Consider the following 18,290-nt stretch of genomic DNA (forward strand, 5'->3'; position numbering starts at 1 on the left):
AAAAGATTCTGAAGATAACCAGTCCATAAAGGACAACTTAGCTGTTTAGTACACTACACACTTGTATGACTCAAATATTGATTTTTTTTTTATTTGAGAAAATTTAAGCCACAACAATCCAAGGAAATCCATACTAGAAAGCAAAGTTAAAAGGGATACTGCAAAAATTCTAGAGGGAAATTCTGGCACAGCTGCAGTCAATGACAAAATTTTCTCCAAGTTTAGGGAACAACTCTTATCCCTGTTAATCCATTTTCTAAACTTTATTTCAATTAGTGTAGTTTGTCTCAGCCCTTGAATAAAGCTTGAAAATGGTGGGGGTTTTATCCATAAGAAATCCTCTACACTTCTATATTTAACTTCTGTCAACTTCCATTTTTCTATCAAGTCTTTACTAAAATACTGGTTTAGACATATAGATTCATCTGTCTCCTCCTATTTGGTCTGCCATACCTCTTTTTCAGTAATCTCTATATCCCAACAGACTGTAGTCAAGTTTGAGACTCAGGGTGTTAGGTGGCAGGAATGATATAATCCCATGTTCCTCCTTCCACTTTGCTTTTTGATGACTAGTATTACTTATTATTAGCAAAGTTATGCTATTGAATGAGATCTTAAATTAAAATAAATTAAAATCAAAGATAACAAGGTAATCTTCAAAACTGCATAAAATACACAGCACAATTAAAAAAAAAAATAGTGCAAGAATTAAGTGCACTAAAGCATAACACCTGCAAACCATTTCTGGAAATCTCTTTATTCCATGAAGCTTACCAGTTTCCTGAGAAGGCAGCTTAAAATTTAATGATCTAATGATAGATATGATTTAAATGTAGAAAAAAAGGAAACGTAATTAATAATCAACTCAAGAAAGCCACCTCTTGCATTGTAAAAAGCTTTCTGAGGAGTGTGAGTGACTAAGTGAAGATTTAAGTGTTGTTTTTACCCCAGCTGCATTAAGTGCTACACTTTTTCCAGCTGCTTTCACCAGTTAAAACACTAATGATAGAAATTGATATAAACATGCTATTTCTTATATAACAACAAACAACATATTGGAAAATATATATCAGAGGAGTCTTAACTGTAGTCTTAAAAAAATTAAAATTCATGTTTTTCAAGTAGCCCCTAAAGTAATTAGACTTTCCATTCAGAAGTATCTCATCATGATACATTTTCTAGTCCACATCTAGTCTCTCCCAGGAGACTCCAGCTTTTGGGATCCTGAGGAAAGTGGAGGAAAACTGAATAAAATCAGCAGGCTTTGGCAGGAAAATACATGTTCAGAATACAGAAGCACCAAAATATAAATTCAACTGATAGCCATCATCTAGTGACTGTTTCACTGAGCTAATTGTATTTTGTTACAACGTAGTTACAACAAAATGAAACACTCTGATAAGAAAATAAGTAATGTTTTCCTGTCCTGAGAGCACAGAACCTTACCATTCTTGTTAATAAAAAAATATCCTCTTCAAACAAATTCAGCGGTATACAGCCAGCGTACACGACCATTTCTGGCTGGGTTGGTATGGGAGATTCTACAAAGAAGACATTAAAACACTTTAGAACAAGGTAAACAGTAAAAAACTGCAGCTGTACCTCACACTAAATTATTCTGCCTTCTCTGCTTTATTTTTATTACTCTTTTCTTTGTCTGACTCTGTTTTATTCAAAAGAAGAGATCATTGTAATGTACTTGAAAAAGAAGCCATGGATGGAAAAAACCACCTCATTTAAATAATCAACAGCCTTTGCATATTTTACTTATTTTACACAAATGAGTAACAGAAAATACAACTTAAAAATATGACAAGTCAGAGGTAGCTTTCAACATTGCTCTTTTGTTCTTCAAATTTTAAAACCAGTACTAGTATAAACAATACACATAATCCATGTAGATGAAGTAAAAACATCCTGATTGGTCAGTACTAGTTAAATGCTTCTCACCACTGAAGGCAAAATTTGATCTTGCCAACAAAAGGATCCAAAGCTAGACCTCTGGCCACTGCTGCCAAGGGATATGAAGACTGAGATAAGTAATTTGAGAAATACAGTGCCTGTAAACCAGAGTTACTCCTCTCACTTCTGTCAAGCAGATGAAAAAATGGAGGTAATGATGGCTGCCTCAGAAAGTACGAAGGGGCAACCCCATAGCTCTTATCTCACATACCTTAGAGAAGCTTGTAATTCTGCTATATGCAAGGAATAAAAACAGGGGCACAGTCACTTTGTTAACTCCAGAAATCTGTTGCACTAGACAACCATATGATCGTCTCCTATTCTTATCTGTGAAAGAAGCCATTGCTAATTCCTGAATGATGAAGAGAAGCCAAGGATGTCTGAGAGTCATTTCTTTCATGGTGAAGGGAGATTAAAGGTCTAAAACATAATACTTGAAATATGGGTGTCTGGTTTTACCAAAAAGACATCTGAAAAAGAAAGATATCTATTTCTCTCTACTTTTCCTTAGTCATCTCAGAAAACATGTGGAGACAGGATTTCAGTACACAGGCTGTGACACCTGTTTTTCAGGTGCTTTTTTAGGACAGAATGCTTTTTTAGGACAAATTTCTTCACAGAAAGAGTTGGTAACCATTGGAACAGGCTGCCCAAGGAAGAGATTGAGCCACCATCCCTGGAGGTATTTAAAAGATGTGCAGATGTGGCACTTAGAAACATGGTTTAGTGGTGGGCTTGGCAGTACAGGTTAACAGCTGGATTCAATGAACTTAGAGGTTTTTTCCAACCTAAATGATTCTATGATTCTATCCCCATCTAACATTCCAGTAAAATTATCTGTGTCTGTCATTGCTCACTTCAGCCTCACCTCAAATATAGGATAATTGCTTCCTATGTTTAGTAAGTATTCAACTGGAAGTTGCACTAAGAATAGGTATTTTCTGTGAAATTATATAAAACAATGCAATCTGCATATAAATAGGCAAATGCCTGGAAAATATGATTTATGAGACTTAAAATCCATTTATTTAGAGGGTATGCAACATTTTATTCTTAAAGAAGTACAATATCTTTGCATCTTAAATATTCTTCTGGGAATTCAATTACCCAACTAAATATAAGCTAAAGGTAAGTAAGAGGTACTTTCCAATGGATTCTTAATATTTCTCACCGCGTGATTGTGATTCCCGTGTTAACCACAGCTCTTGTGTTAGTTGTGGGTTTCAAATTATTCAAAAGCAAGGCTATAATTTAGCTTTAATCTCAGTCTCTACCGACATATCTGATCTGTTACAAACACAGCAAGAGTAGCTATGGTGTCCTGCACTTTACAGTACAGAACAGTATGTGCCACAAGGCACAGTGATGTCACTGCTTGTGAGAAGTATTTCTCAAATAAAAGTATTTAATCAAATACCAGGTGGAATGTAAAGCTGTCATACTCAGTCCAGATGGGTTGTGAAATAAAATGTCTGCAGGGCAGACAATAAACAGTAATGAAAAAATTATTAGAGCATGCAAATGATTAACCAGGCACATCGTATCCACTTTATTAAAACTATTACAATACTAGTACATCATGCCAGTAGCTTTAAAAATTACATATTATTTGATCTTTTTTCGCTGTACAAAAAACAAGGACGATGTATGCAAATTATTTGGCACCAGGTGTAATGATGATTAATGTGAATTCAGCATCTGGGGAAACTAGTTAAGACTGATAGCCTTGATAAAATTGTATTATTAGATGAAAAATATTGTAATATACAGTACAACAAAACAGATTCAGCAGATCCTATTATTTATATCCTTCAGTGTGGATATAAGAATTCTGGAGTGCTTTGTTAGAAAATTCTGAATCCATGTACTACTTACATTTCACACTTGCAGCTTTGCAAATTCATTTTCAGAGAATAAGTACTAAACAACCCAAACAAATGCTTCAGTCCCTTGGAGAAGGGAAAGTAAGATTTGAATTAATCCATGTAAAATACATATCCAGCCACTTTAAAAGGCCAGGAATTAAAATTGTTAGTTTTATATATCTTAACTGTTTTTATTTGTTTATCAAAATTTTGAAGACTTGACAAGAATTTTCTCACTCTTAATGTTTCTTTTAAATATTTATTTATCAAACAAGAGCTGATGGTGTAGTTTAACTTTCCAAGGAGTAATGAGGCCAGAGGAGAGCCACAAAGATGATCTGAGGGCTGGAGAAGCTCTCCTGTGAAGAAGAGCTGAAAATTTTTGTATTGATCAGCCTGGAGAATATAAGGGTCCAAGGAGATCTTAGAGTAGTCTTTCAGTATCTAAGAGGAGCTTACAAAAAAGCTGAAAAGAGATTCTTCAGGCCATGGAGTGATAGAACAAAGGGCAATTGTTTTAACTGACCCCTCTGAAAGAGGCCTGGCTTACTGTGAGGTGATTGAAGCACCAGAACAGGTTGCTCAGAGAAGCTTTGGATGCCCCATCCCTGGATGTGTTCCAGGCCAGATTGCATGGGGCTCTGAGTAATCTGGTCCTAGTGGAAGATATCCCTGCCCATGGCAGAGGGGTTGGAACTAGACAATCTTTAAGGTCTCTTCCAACCCAAACCATTCTGTGAAAACACATCAGTTGGCTTTCAATAACTGATCTTGGGGTGTGCAGCTCAGATGTTAACTTTTGCTGTTGTGTTAGGCATGGATTAGCTTTGCCTATTGGAAGGTATTTTTTTAGTCTTCAGAAGAATAACCTATGTGCTTTTCAGAATTGACAGAAATATTGCAGAATCAGAATTGACATAAATATCACAGAATCATGAAATGCACTTGAAAAAACAAAATACTCTGGTATTAGGCTTCAATCCATCTTGTAAGTGAAAACTCTTGAATAGGTAAAAGAAAAATCATAAGAACTTTACAGTTGTGTGACATCTCATTGACTCTGATGATAAAATTACAGATCTACTTGTTTGATTTCAAAAACTTCATAGCATAATAATAATAATAATAATAATCTCTCAACACTTCTGTGACATAGAAAATATCTTTAATTACAAAGCTGGTATCAAGGCAGAATGTGATTATAAAAATACATGGTTGGTTTGTAGAACAAACTCCCAAATTCCTAGGTAATGCCCTTTCAAATGGAATAGTATTCCCTTTCCAGCAGTTCAAAAATTAAGACTCGGTAGTTTGGAAACCTAAATAAAAGCAAAGTGGTGATACGTTACAGGAACAAGGCGACTAAGTATCTCATCTCATCTCATCTCATCATTGTAAAAGCTGTACATAAAACAAGGCAACTCCCTAAGTATGAAAGGTTAGTTACTAGAAGAAGAAGCTGGTGAGTGGAAAAGCACAGATGGTATGCTAAAATGGGTCAGTAGGAACATATGAATTGTCTGCAAAGACTTCCCAAAAACTGGCTGACTGATAAGCCAAAGGACCAAAGAGTTGGTTGATCTCAGGAAGAGTTCGGACTGACCATGTCAAGGGCTTCTTATTCAGCTGGATCCACGAAACTGGATAAATAGAGAAAGAAGTTCAATACTTCAATGATCCTGCAACTCATACTGCTTTTGTGGGGTGCAGCAGGCATTGGTCTGAGAGTGCAAGTGATTCAGAACTGCATATGTTTGTACTGGATCTGGCTGGGAATGAGCTTTCATCAGGGCAGCCTGTGTGGTCCTGTTTGAGATATGTGACCAAAACCACTGTTGATAACACACCAGTATGTCAGCAACTGCAGAGCAGAGCTCACACACCATTAAATCTTCTGTTTCTCACTCCAAGTATTCTGGGGGTGGGCAAAGGGTTCAGTTCTCATTCTCTGCCCCATCCCACTGTGGGGAGTGAGCATGTGGATGGGTGGGGTCTTAGCTGCCAGACAGTATCAACTCACCACAACATTATAGCACACACTAAATCAAAAGCCTGTAAGAGAAGTTTCCAAGTATTTAGAAGTAACTTGGTATGTCAATGTGTATGAAACTAAACAAGGTCATGAATATACAATGCAATGAATACAGAAGATTTTGCCATTTCAAAAGTCAAATATAAACAGTATCTGGAGTAGTTAAGTATCTCTTTAGAAATAGTCCATATTTATCAGAAAGAAGAAAAATTTCGTTGAAGTCAACAGTTAATTGGTAGAGCAAAAGCTTGCAGCAGGGAAATGAGCACTTTTATCATTCTGGGAATTAAACCATTTTGAAGTCACTTAAAATGAAAATGAAAAAGAAAAAAGTTGCTGCATTAAATAAAGTCACTCTTACAGAATTCCCCAGAACAAGACAGGAACATTTTACAACTACTGCCTCTGGCTCTGACTTTGAACCAAGACCTAGTTTCAGATCTTACTTTATGCACAACAGTGTCCTGGGCCACTCGGCAGACCCCGTGTCTCATAAAGCCTACAAGATTTCCCTCTTTTGGCTACAATCTCACAACAAATATGCATTGTAATTCAGTATTATTTCAAACTGCAATTCCTTATTTTCTTTTCCTTGCAGTCTAATAATCTTAAATTTGCTGTTACTGTAGAGATACCTACCTCTTACTCTTTTCCAAATGTCTTTTCTGGTTCAAATTTAGGACTAATGAGTTCTCTGACCATTGTACTTGAGCCCTGAATTATTTATCTTTCTAAATAACCTCTTCACAGGACATTAACTGTCCTAAAGCATAAACTGTGCTTTAAATGGCAGAATAAAGACCTAAATATCATGTCATTTTTCACATGGAAGCACTGCCTCTTTGTTTTTAGTGTTCTTTCACTCATTTTGCACAATTTCTAGAATACATCTCTTGGATCCTTTTGCTTCACCTTTGCTTTCTTTTCCCCATAACATGCTTGAGTACTAGTTAGTCGCATCACTTATATTCACATGAAACACCTTATTTCCTATTCCACACCTACTACACTAAAGAAAAGTACATTCCTGCAATATATTTTAAATTTTATTGCTGTTTAAGTCATTTAGTGGTATGTAAGGTAGGAATTTAAATAAATATATTTGCTGATGGCAAACCATAATCTTGGTTTCCTGTAGTTGAAAATTATTTAAATCACCAATTTTAATCAGGATTCAAATCAAGAAGCAAGAATCCCATTTATGTAGTAAATTTCATTCTTGTTATATAATTTTTACTTTGCAGTTATTTCCCTAAAGAAAGACATTCTACCTGTTCTCACCTATTGATTTGCAACTGCAAATTTTTCCAGTTAATAATTGTTTTTTGCTGCTAGTCACATGGAAATGCCACATGTATGCAAATATAAGCAAAGCCAAGAGCATATCAGCTTATTGTAAATTTTTGAAGATCTTCTATAGTTTATGCTAGTAAATATGAAATATCTCAATTGATTGCTTAGTTGTCTGATTAGTATTTACTTGTGGTTTATTTAAAATGTATTTTGTTGAGGTTTTTTTTTAAACATTACATATAAAAGCAAGAAATTACCTAATTTTTATGCTATTATGAATATATCAATACAGGAATTAAATTCATCACTCTGTATTTCCCGGACAAAGATAAAAAAAATAAGGATTTACATCATGGAGTGAATTCTAACGAATATTTCTGTCCCCCCAGCTCCCCTGCCCTTTGACAAAGAAGCATTCTTGCTTTTCCCAATTGCGATTTACTGTCTAAAGTGGATATTGAACAAATAAATTACTAAAGAGGAAGGGTTGTTGTTTCTTAAATATGGAACAACTGCAAGCCAGTTTACCACTAAAGCAAAGTACTGCAATATACTATTCTTAATCTATGTAGCAGATTTTCTTAGGTTAGAATGACTTCAGTGTGTACTGTGAGCTATAAATAACTACAATTTAAAGAAAATAAAAAAGAGTAAATATAATCTCCCCCCAGTTAAGTTCAACACCAAATTAAAGCAAAGCCCTTTGCTTCACATATATCTCCTGTCTGTATGTTTAGCTTCAAAACAATAGGACTTACTTTCAGTTAAGTCCTGAAGGTCTTGGGCTTTTGCCAACTTTTCTGGAGACTGAAGCGCTACCTTTCTTTTTTCTTTCTCTCCTTTTTTTTTCTTTCCTACTCCTTTCTGCTCTGCTTTTTCTATTAAGCAAAATAAAGATTAAATATTTTTCTTTTTCAGATAAAAACTTCCACTCATCAAATGTCATACAGTGAAAATGCTTTAATAAGATTTTAGATAAATTTTAAAAACAAGCAACCACAAAGTCTTTGAAGTTGAGAGTTGAGATACAATAAAAAACTAATGTAATTTAATTAAAAGAAATAAAAATAAAACATAATTCTTGGGATGTAAATGCAGATTTACTGAGAAGGAGCCAGGAAGGCTTCGGTCCCACCTTTTAGTTATTGCACAACTTTTATGTCCTTATTACAATATAAGAAGTCACTGTATTTCTGGCACTGTGCCAAATATTTTCTTTATCTCCTTCCTCTCATGCATCAATAATTACAAGAAAAAATTAACACAGATGATGCATAGATTCCCAATGGACATAGAAGTAGAAAGTCTCCCACATTCTTTGAAGCCTTAGAATTTAGGCTACAGGAAAGTACTTCTTAATGCAAAAAAAAAAACAAACCATAGAATGGTTTGGGTTGGAAAGGATCTTAAAGATCATCTAGCTCCAACCCCTCTGCTGCAGGCAGAGACACCTTCCATTAGACCAGGTTGCTCAAAGTCCCATCCTGGCCTTGACCACTTCCAGGGACTGGGCAACCAGAACTTCTTTGGGGAACGTGTATCAGGAGCTCACTATCCTTGATAAGAATTTCTTTCTAATATTCAATCTAAACCTGCCCTCTGTCATTTTAAAGCCATTCACTCTTGTTCTGTCACTACATGCCCTTATAAAAAGTTCCTCTCCAGCTCTCTGGTAGGCTCTCTTTAGGTACTGAAAAGTGCTGCATAGTTCCCCTGAAGCCTTCTCTTCTCTAGGCTGGACAATCCCAACTTTCTCAGCCTGCCTTCACAAGAAAGGTTCTCCAGCCCTCTGATCATCTTAGTGGCCCTCCCCTGGACTCATTCCAACATGTCCATGTCTTTCTTATGCTGGGGACCCCAGAGCTGGATGCTGCACTTCAGGTTGGTGTCTCAAAAGAGCAGAGTACGGGGGGACACTCACCTTCCTCATCCTGCTGGCCACACTGCTTTTGATGCAGCCTAGGATACAATTGCCTTTCTGGGCTGTGAGTACACACTGTTGGCTCATGTCCTTCCTCTCATCCAACAGATCCCGCAAGTCCTTCTCCACAGGGCTGCTCTCAGTTCTTCTTCCAGTCTGTATTCATGCCCAGTGCAGGTGCAGCACCTTGCACTTGGACTTTTTGATTAGATTAGATTCACTCATTAGATTCTCATGGGCCCAGTTCTCAAGTTTGTCCAAGTCCATTTGGATGGCATTCATTCCTTCCTTTGTGTCAACTTCACCACACAGCTTCACAGAATCACAGAATGGTTCAGGCTGAAAGGGACTGCAGTGGGTCATCTGGTCCAACATCTCTGCTCCACCAGGGTCATACTAGAGCACATAGCACAGGATTGCATCCAGACAGCTCTTGAATATCTCCAGTTTAGTCATTCCCAGTGAGGGAGAATCTACAACTTCTCCAGGCAATCCGTTCCAGTGCTTGGTCACTCAGACAGTGAAGTTCTTCCTCATGTTCAGGTGGCGCTTCCTGTGCACCAGTTTCTGCCCATTGCCTCTTGTACTGTTTCTCGGCACCACGGAGCAGAGCCTGGTTTCATCTTCTTGGAATCCAGCTTTTAGATACTTATACACATTGATGAGGTCCCCTCTCATTTGTCTCTTCTCAAATCTGAACAGGCCCAGCTTCCTCAGCCTTTCCTCAGGAGAGATTCTCCAGCTTCCCAATCATCTTCATTGCCCTCTGTTGGATCCACTCAGGAGCTCCACCTCTCTAACGTGCTGAAGAACCCAGGCCTGGATGCAGCATTCCAGATGCAGGCTGAGTAAAGGGGCAGGATCAGCTGCCTCGACCTGATGGCAATGGTTTTCCTAATGTATTCCAGGATTCTATTGGGCTTCTTGGCCCCCAGGGCACACTGCTGGCTAAGGGGCAGCTTGTTGTCCACCAGGACCCCCAGGTCCTTTACTCTCACAGTGACGTGGATGGCTTCATGTCATCCAAACAATCCCTAACATTAACAGAGCATCTGAACAAAGCTTTTAGGCTCAGAGTTAGAGATTACAGAGCTGTATCATGACACAACAGTTCCCTGATTCTTAGCCATTTCAGTTACTAATAGAATTTTTAAGTCTTAGGCAGGATAAAATTTACTTAGTTTTCTGGAAAAAAATTTACAACACCCTCTTGGATGAATGACAGTGCTGTTCCCAGTGGCATGTCCATTCCAAACTCTGAAATAGCTACCACACTGATAGGCGGGTCAAAATTATAGCAGGATTTCCTAAGAAGAGAGAATACTACCTCAGCCAGGTAATTTCTAAGACTTTTATACTTTTTACATTGGGACATAATATTTGGGATTCAAAGTAAGGAAGTCAGAGGTTTTTCTGAAAATCTAGGAAGAAATAGACATTTTAGCATATGATTTGTACTCTACAAAGGCATGAGAAGTGCTGTGAAATTGCACCCATGCCTCCAAGTTAAAAACAGCAACTAAGAAAACTCAGTCTCAAATAAAAACAATGAAGAATAATATACTGGAACAAACAAGTTTCTAAATCTAAGTTTTTTTCATATAAATGTAAATAGGATTAGCAGCTCTTGAAGAAAATTTTTGCCCATACCTAGTAGCATAAAAGAAAAGTTGCAATAAATAAAAATACAGGTAGACGTTAGAACTGTATTTGTCAGAACTCCGTAGGTAATCACACTTTACAGCATCCATAATGAAATGTTTAATTAATTGATGGTCAGAGCAGTGTTGCCTTTGGAGAAACTGTAACCTCTCTGATTGTTATCTCTCTGCAAGGAACTAGTCTTTATAGAAATGGCTGTGACATGGAGCTGAAAAAGTCTCTGCCATAAAGTGAAGCTATTTTTATAAAATAAAAGTCTAGCACTTCTTCTAATGAGATCTATAGCTAAAACAAAAGTATTTTGAACTTACATTATTGCAACATGTTCACTGAAACAACAAACCCACAGAGTTGCATGTGACAATATATGTAAAATATACTTATTTGAAACAGAAATTACGCTAGCCTTATTTATGCCTGGCATACAAAGATAACACTGCCTAAAATTACAGACCTTTGCTAACGTTAGTGGCTGTCTCTGCTTTCTCAATTGTATCTGGCAGCTTATTCATAGATGAGACATCATTTTTTAACTCTGAGTCTTTGGTCTCTTCAGGTTTTGTATCATCCTGAGTAATCTCAGGCTCTGGAGCCTTCTTCTCTGGCAACTTGAATTCTGGCACAATCTCTTTCAAAAAGCCCCAAACTTTGTCCAAGTATTCAGGTCTTTAAGAGAAAACAGAAATGTATATGTCAATGGCAGGGATATTTCCAATAAGAAAAGAAAGTGTGATTTTCATCTAGACCGCACTATACCACAACTGACAGTCCAATTCTAAAATACTCTACTGGGTTATTTTAGTAACATAGAACACACTCTGTATCACAGATATTTGTTGAGACAGATTATGGAAAGACCCATTAAAAAAGAGATGGTGGTTAGAGATGCATGTAAGTAAAGCATCCTTTCTCGAGATTTTTAGCAGATTCAAGATGTGGCAGAGAAACTCACAGACAACTTTACCACTACACCATATAACACAGTGATTCTAGCTCTGTATATTAAAAAGCTTCTCAAAGGTACTTCCAAACTGGGCTTTCCTAAATGTTCAGCACAGACAATTGCATGCTACTTCCACTGATTCTACCAGAAAAAACAGCTTTTTGATATGACATAATAGTTGCAGTCATGTTGGTTTTTCACAGAAACTCAGTGATTCCAGAAGTAATCCCAAACAGGGTCATGCATAAGTTTCATGCAAGCTAACTGCATTCAACTTTTTTTTTTTTAATAAAATAAGTGACTGTAAAGTGAGCTAAAGTCATCTTATACTACTATTCCAAAGACTCTATGGTATTCATGTTTTCATATTTCAAGATATATTTGCAGTAAGTGAATACTGTTTTTGCTGTTGCAGTTGTACAACTAACTACAGAAAGAAATAAAATTTAGGTTACTTAGATTTTTAAGTCCATAAGTTACATACACACTACTGTAGGACACAAATATATCAAAAACCTAAATTGCAAGCATGCTTGAGATATAAAAATTACTGAAAAATGGAATAAAATATTCTTTGACTGAAATTATTTAATAGTGAAATATGGTTATAAATAAACAATTATATATAAGTAAATTATACATAAACCAATACTATTTGTTATCTCTATGCTCATTTAAATGTATATATCAAAAGGCAAAAAGGTGTAATTCAAAAGAAAAAGTCTAAATATTTAGTGTCAGTATCCTGGTAATTCATTTAGTAAAAAGAATGTCAAGCTGAAAAGTCAGAATGTCTTTCTTTAAAAATACAAAATGAGCATAAAACTCACAGGAAACAAGAAAAATGTTATTGTAGGTAGGAATTACTATTTTTGGTTCAAACTAAAAGTCTACCAACAATTACAATTTAAAGCTGACATTGATTACTTCCAAATTCATGACATATACTTTCTATGGTACATTCAGATATAAAGTTATTATTATTGGCAGACATTTTGTAACTGCATACTAAATGAAACATAGATTTCTCTAACCTTATTTTCATCAAACTGTTTAACGTTAGTTAAATTAATTTTATAAGGAATAGGCATCAGTATACATGATAAATAGCTTTACAAGAAATTGTATGACCGACAAAGAAAAACTCAATGAAATTGCATTTCTCAAAGGTACATTTCCCAAGTGCCTGAATTATAAACCATTCACTTTCCAAAACTGATGGTGAAGGACTTCTAGGGCTTAGCTTTATTTTTCATACTGCCTTAAAGAATTAAATATTAAACAATTAGCACATAAATTGTTTAATAAAAGAACTTACTGGAGAGGAATAACTTCTGGTATCCATCCAGTCAGTGTATGTAGAACTGTAAATTCCTCCACCTCTCTTTTTCCAGTTTCATGTATACTATAAGAAAAAAGCAGACATTTTACAATTGTAATGTAACCAGCTACAGTAAACTCTGTAGTCTACATTGCTGTCTGTGAGAATAAGACCATACACAGAATAGCCTGATGAAAAACAAGTCATTACTTGCAGTTTTAGGAGTTTTTCCAAACTACTGCTGACTACTCCCCCACAACATCAATACCTTTGCATCAGGTCCATTATTTTAGTGTTCCCTCTCATACAATGGCTTTTTTTTCAAAATTGTTAGCAAGCCTACTATGTATACATCCACACAGTTGCAGGGTGGGAGATGTGGGTTTGAAATTCCTTGCACTAAAACAGGGTTATGATTCTACGACTTCCATTTCCTAAGCAGCTTCTCTAACTCCCAGGTTATTCTGAACAATCTGGTTCTACTTCCACTCTAGCACTTCACTGTTTCAAACTGACGCTCTACTACTCTCTGGAGAGGTTTCCTGGGAGGACCAAGGCTAAAGACGTGAGCACTTGCCTGACTAACCCTTGTGCTCTGGAGAAATGAAGTATTTCAATCACATTCCTGCAAACAGTTTCCTAACAGGCAGCTCTAGGCAACTCCCTAGCCTGTGTAGACATACTTTAGATGACTCTTCTGACAAACGTAACTTGATAGGACCAGAACAGGGAAGAATGATTGTTTTGAATTATTTTCTCAAGCTTATTCATTTAAACTCTTGGATTTCATTGCTCATTTCATAGGAACTTGTAGCCATAATAGTCAGTCACTGCATCATACTTTTCCAGTCAGTTCTAGGGACGTAGATCACTGTACACAACATCACAACTGCAGCACAGGCATCAAAAGCAGCTCACAAAACTCTGTTTTCAATATTGGTTGAGTCAATACTGGTCAAAGCTGACAATTACAACTTCATTAAGAGTTCACGGACGCTTCTGTTTGGCAGAAAGCCACACGTGAAGTTTTTAGGAATAATGTCAAACAAATAAAGCAAATAATGAGAATACTCCAGTTTCTTTGCAAGTTTTTGGTGCATAAATTTACAAACACATCTAAAAAGGAAACTGCACCTTCTGTAGCTACAGAGGATTTTGTTTTAGTGATTTACAGTGCCAGCTTTTAAAAGTGCATAATTGTCATTATAAAATTTTTAGCAAAATATATTTCCCATGTATACTAAATGTGAATGCTAAAAGAGGAATTTTCCAGCTGCTGAAGCATTTTGTGAAGTTTTTCTTTCTCATGCTTTAGCTGAGAAACAGTGAAAGACAGTTTTGTAAACTAATTCTCTATCTCTGCACCTGGGTTTGTTTTCCAGCCTTGTTTTGGTACTCTGGGAAAAAATATTTTGAATGGGTGTTAGAGAACCTCAGCCAATCCCTCTAAGGGGTGGCTGGTCAAGCGACCAATCATATGCTCTCTTATGTACAAAGGTATATAAACCTAGCTTGTATTTAATAAAGGAATTCCATTTTCTCCTTGGACTTGTGTCGTGATTCTGGCCGTTTCTTGGTACAACAGTGACAACTAAATCCACTTTTTGCTATTTCCACATGACTTCACAAAACAAACCAAAAGTGAGATGACAAAACATACCTAGTATTTGCTAATTTAATGATAGCTTTGGACAGCAACATTGGCCAAAGTTCATTTTGGCAGGCTGTAGCTGGTAATAACAAATTCTCCTCTTCATTGAAAGGCATAGTGTCGTCCACAGTGATCTTTCTCCAGCACCCCTGTGACAAGGGAAGGGGGAGGAAAGCAGAAAGAAAAAAATTAGTTTGTGGCCTGGCAAGTGAACAGTATGTAAGAGAACTTTTAATGCTTTCCCAAGAACCCAATTCTATTGTATTTTTATTTACATCACAGATGGCTTCAAAAAAAGTTCTCACATAATACATGAAAAGCATGGAAACAGTATTCATAGCATTTTATTACTGCTCTGACTTATTTATTTCAGAGAATAATCTAATTGCAGCTATTTCCAAATATATTTAATCTCATATGTGTAATACATCATGTGCATGCATTCCTGTTTCTTCAGCTGCCATGACAGATGCCTGAGAAACAGTAATGATTAAAAAAAAGGCTTAAAACCAAGATAGAAGCTTCGTAAATGCCTCTTTAGGTCTTAGTCCGCAAAATACTTGTGATATAAGCTGGCCCCTTGCTTCCCAAAAACTATGTGGGGATGTTGACTGCAGGTAGTCTCCTGTTAAACATTACAATAGTATTTTATAAAATACTATACAAAACAACACAAAATGATCAAATGTTAAAAAAAAAAAAAAAAAAAAAATCTGTATTTCCAGGATGAGAAACAAACAGGTAAGACAAAGTACTGATATCTCCAATACCAGATATTTCATTAGTAAACTGAGCTAGTATTCCACAAAATAATAATGTCCAAATTAAAGTCTCTGTACAGTGATGAAGATATAATAGAGAATTGGTGGGCCAATAGCAAGTACTTCTGTTAATTCACCTACAAAATGATGAAGAATGACCAAATCACTAAAGTACTCACCCTGTGTTATCAGACAGTGCAAAATTACTGTTCTCTACTTGCAACTAGACTATGGATTAAAGCTGAAATGACAGCTGATTAACTCTTTGAGTTCTATAGGTCTCAGGAGAAAGCAAACTTAGGCCAGAGGGCAAAGATATGCAAAAAGCATAAAAGAAGCTACTGTTTTTTAGGTTAAGAACTATTTTGTGACAACCAAAGCAAAATATGTAAGACTTCCCAAATTTGAAAAGGACCTAGTCAGTGAAATGATCACATATTCATCTCCTCTTCCAAAAATTCCTCAAGTTTAATAGGGAGAACAGTACAAATTGATAAGTAAAGGAGAAGGAACCAAAGAAATTAAAAAGAATGTGGGGCAGGTCCATGGATAGAAAAAGGCTAGAAAAATATAACTACAGAAAAAAAATTCAATAAACCTCAGGAATGCAAAGTGGAAGTAGAATGTGGGGTAGAATTCATATGTTGTGCCAATTATGTGAAAAAAAATATCATTCATAGGTTTGCTGTCGTGCACAACAATCCCTTCAGGACTCAATGCAGAATATTAATGAAATCAGTTCATTTTTATTCCATCTTTTGCCCCCTTTTTCATTTAACATTCTATTTTCTCCTGTGAAATCTTTCTCCTCTATCTCTACTGATATTTGTCTTTCCTCATTTGCACATTTTCTTTAATCTTCCAACATGTGAATCTCTTTTTTCCCTGATTTTCTGTCTGTAAAATACATCTGTACAACCAGAGGAAAAGAAAATTGAATAAATACACAGGCCCAAACCAAAGAAATCCACAAAAGTGACAAAGAAAATGAAACACCCTGGTAACTCATGTACATGCTTTAAAATGTAGTCTTTTACCACATGACAACATAACATCTACAGCATTAAATTCACACAGAGAATAATGTCCTCTGCTGAGGAATTTGGGCAACACAATTTATGCCTTCTCAAACTCATGCAACTCATTTCTACATGAATATAAGTTATTTCATATGTGGAGGCAGTAGTAAGAGATGAGGAAAGCACAGACATGTAAAAGTGTTCCCCTTTTAGGGAAGGTCACTCTCAAGTTTTTGTTTCCAACTGACTGTCTCAAAAATATTTTCAACTTTGAGCAACTGGAATTTTAATAGGGTTAGTAATAGGTCTTAGTGTGTTGTGACATTTTCTGTTTCCAAAAGAAAAATGTAACTGAAATAAACAACACAGACAACTTTCATATGTCAGTTCCTTTATATGTCATTATTTCTTTATTAAAATGAGGTTCAATATGCAATTAAGTGTTCCCTGTTGACTGCCAAATGTGTTAAGAAGTTATTGTTCGTTATCTTTAGAAATCCTTGGGATGTTTTAGTATTACCAGTACATCTGCAGAAAATGGTCCTCACACTGGAAGCTTCTAGTTATCTTTAAATACACTTAGATACAAATAGCCCTGTAAAGTCAGCCAACTGAATTACTTAAACATCAAAATAAAAATTTTTCAGCCTAATACACCAGAGATGTGGGCCACATGCCTGACTCTACTAAGCATTTGTGTCAATCTTACAAAACTACAAAAATAAAATATTGTCTTTGCGAGTAATAACACTTTTATCAAGCTGTAAGTTGTAAGAAAATCACATGAACTGTAAGAGGCATTTTAATTAACAAGCATCAACAATTTGTCAATATTTCTACTCCTACAGATCTACGTATTTTCAATAATAAAATATGTGCCCACTAACCATTAAAATTCGCCATGCTAGCTGCATCAAATTTATACATTTTGGAGGAAACTACTCACCATCCAATAAAGTTTCAATACATATTTTCCAAATTTATTGTACAGTGGTATGTGTTCCTGGGTAGCTTTACATAAGGCATAAATGTGTTGCCAAGGTTTCCAAACAAGTGTGGATGTTTCACTATTTAAGGAATTTTCATTATATATCCTCCAGACAGCATAAATTTCACTTACAATCCATCTCATCAGCTAAAACAAGTAAAAAATAGAAAAAGATTCTTTACAAGCAACATATTTTTGAAAAAAAAAGTCAAGTTATATTATAATGATCAAAGAATTAAACAGATCTTGTTGTAAATAAAAAAGTGACACAAAAATATACCAATGGATTAACAGAAAAATTAATTTCACAGTTACAACTTCTCTTAAAATCATTACAATACCTATCAAAAATAACACAAGACTTTATGAAACTAAGTAAAGGCACATTATTAATAAAGGTATTTACCATTTAACAAAGACAAATGAGGAAACATGATCTTAAAATAAATTATGTTACAGACTTGTGAGCTGTCACTTGTTTAATTGCTTATTAAAAGCCAGCTGCTAAAAATCAGTATTCCCTTTAATAGTCAGTATTTGTGCTAGGTAAACGAAATCCTAAATTATTAAAAGTACTTATGTTGGGGAGGATGAAAGTTTGGTAAGGTATGTAGGCTTGGCAGAAAGGTCTGTGAATGTAGAAGCTAGGGATGAGGTAGAAATGAAAACAAGTTTTGATATAGAATAAAAGATGTTTTGCTGAACCAGTGATTGCTGAGTACCTGAGAAGGCAAAGGTTGGACATGAGTTGGAAGGAGATTTTTATGATTAGGACAAAGGTATGTGACTACAAACAAAGACATGTTTTTCACCAAGTAAGTAAGTCTCAAGAAGAGCATAAGTAAATAGAAAACGTGTCTTTACCAAAAAGA

General features: G+C 35.7%; 1 protein-coding gene across 1 annotated transcript in view; it reads right to left on the reverse strand.

The window, feature by feature from the left end:
• The window catches only part of ADGB (androglobin), an 89,731-nt gene that overhangs the window by 64,687 nt on the left and 6,754 nt on the right, over positions 1 to 18,290 (reverse strand). The window contains exons 4-8 of the mRNA XM_017737275.1: positions 17,377 to 17,565; positions 14,660 to 14,799; positions 12,997 to 13,083; positions 11,190 to 11,401; positions 1,447 to 1,541 (exon numbers count right to left, since the gene is read on the reverse strand). Coding sequence (XP_017592764.1) covers positions 1,447 to 1,541; positions 11,190 to 11,401; positions 12,997 to 13,083; positions 14,660 to 14,799; positions 17,377 to 17,565 — 723 coding nt within the window. The remainder of the gene's footprint in view (positions 1 to 1,446; positions 1,542 to 11,189; positions 11,402 to 12,996; positions 13,084 to 14,659; positions 14,800 to 17,376; positions 17,566 to 18,290) is intronic.

Source organism: Corvus brachyrhynchos, unplaced genomic scaffold (genome assembly GCF_000691975.1).
Source record: "Corvus brachyrhynchos isolate BGI_N302 unplaced genomic scaffold, ASM69197v1 scaffold6, whole genome shotgun sequence".
NCBI lineage: Eukaryota > Metazoa > Chordata > Aves > Passeriformes > Corvidae > Corvus > Corvus brachyrhynchos.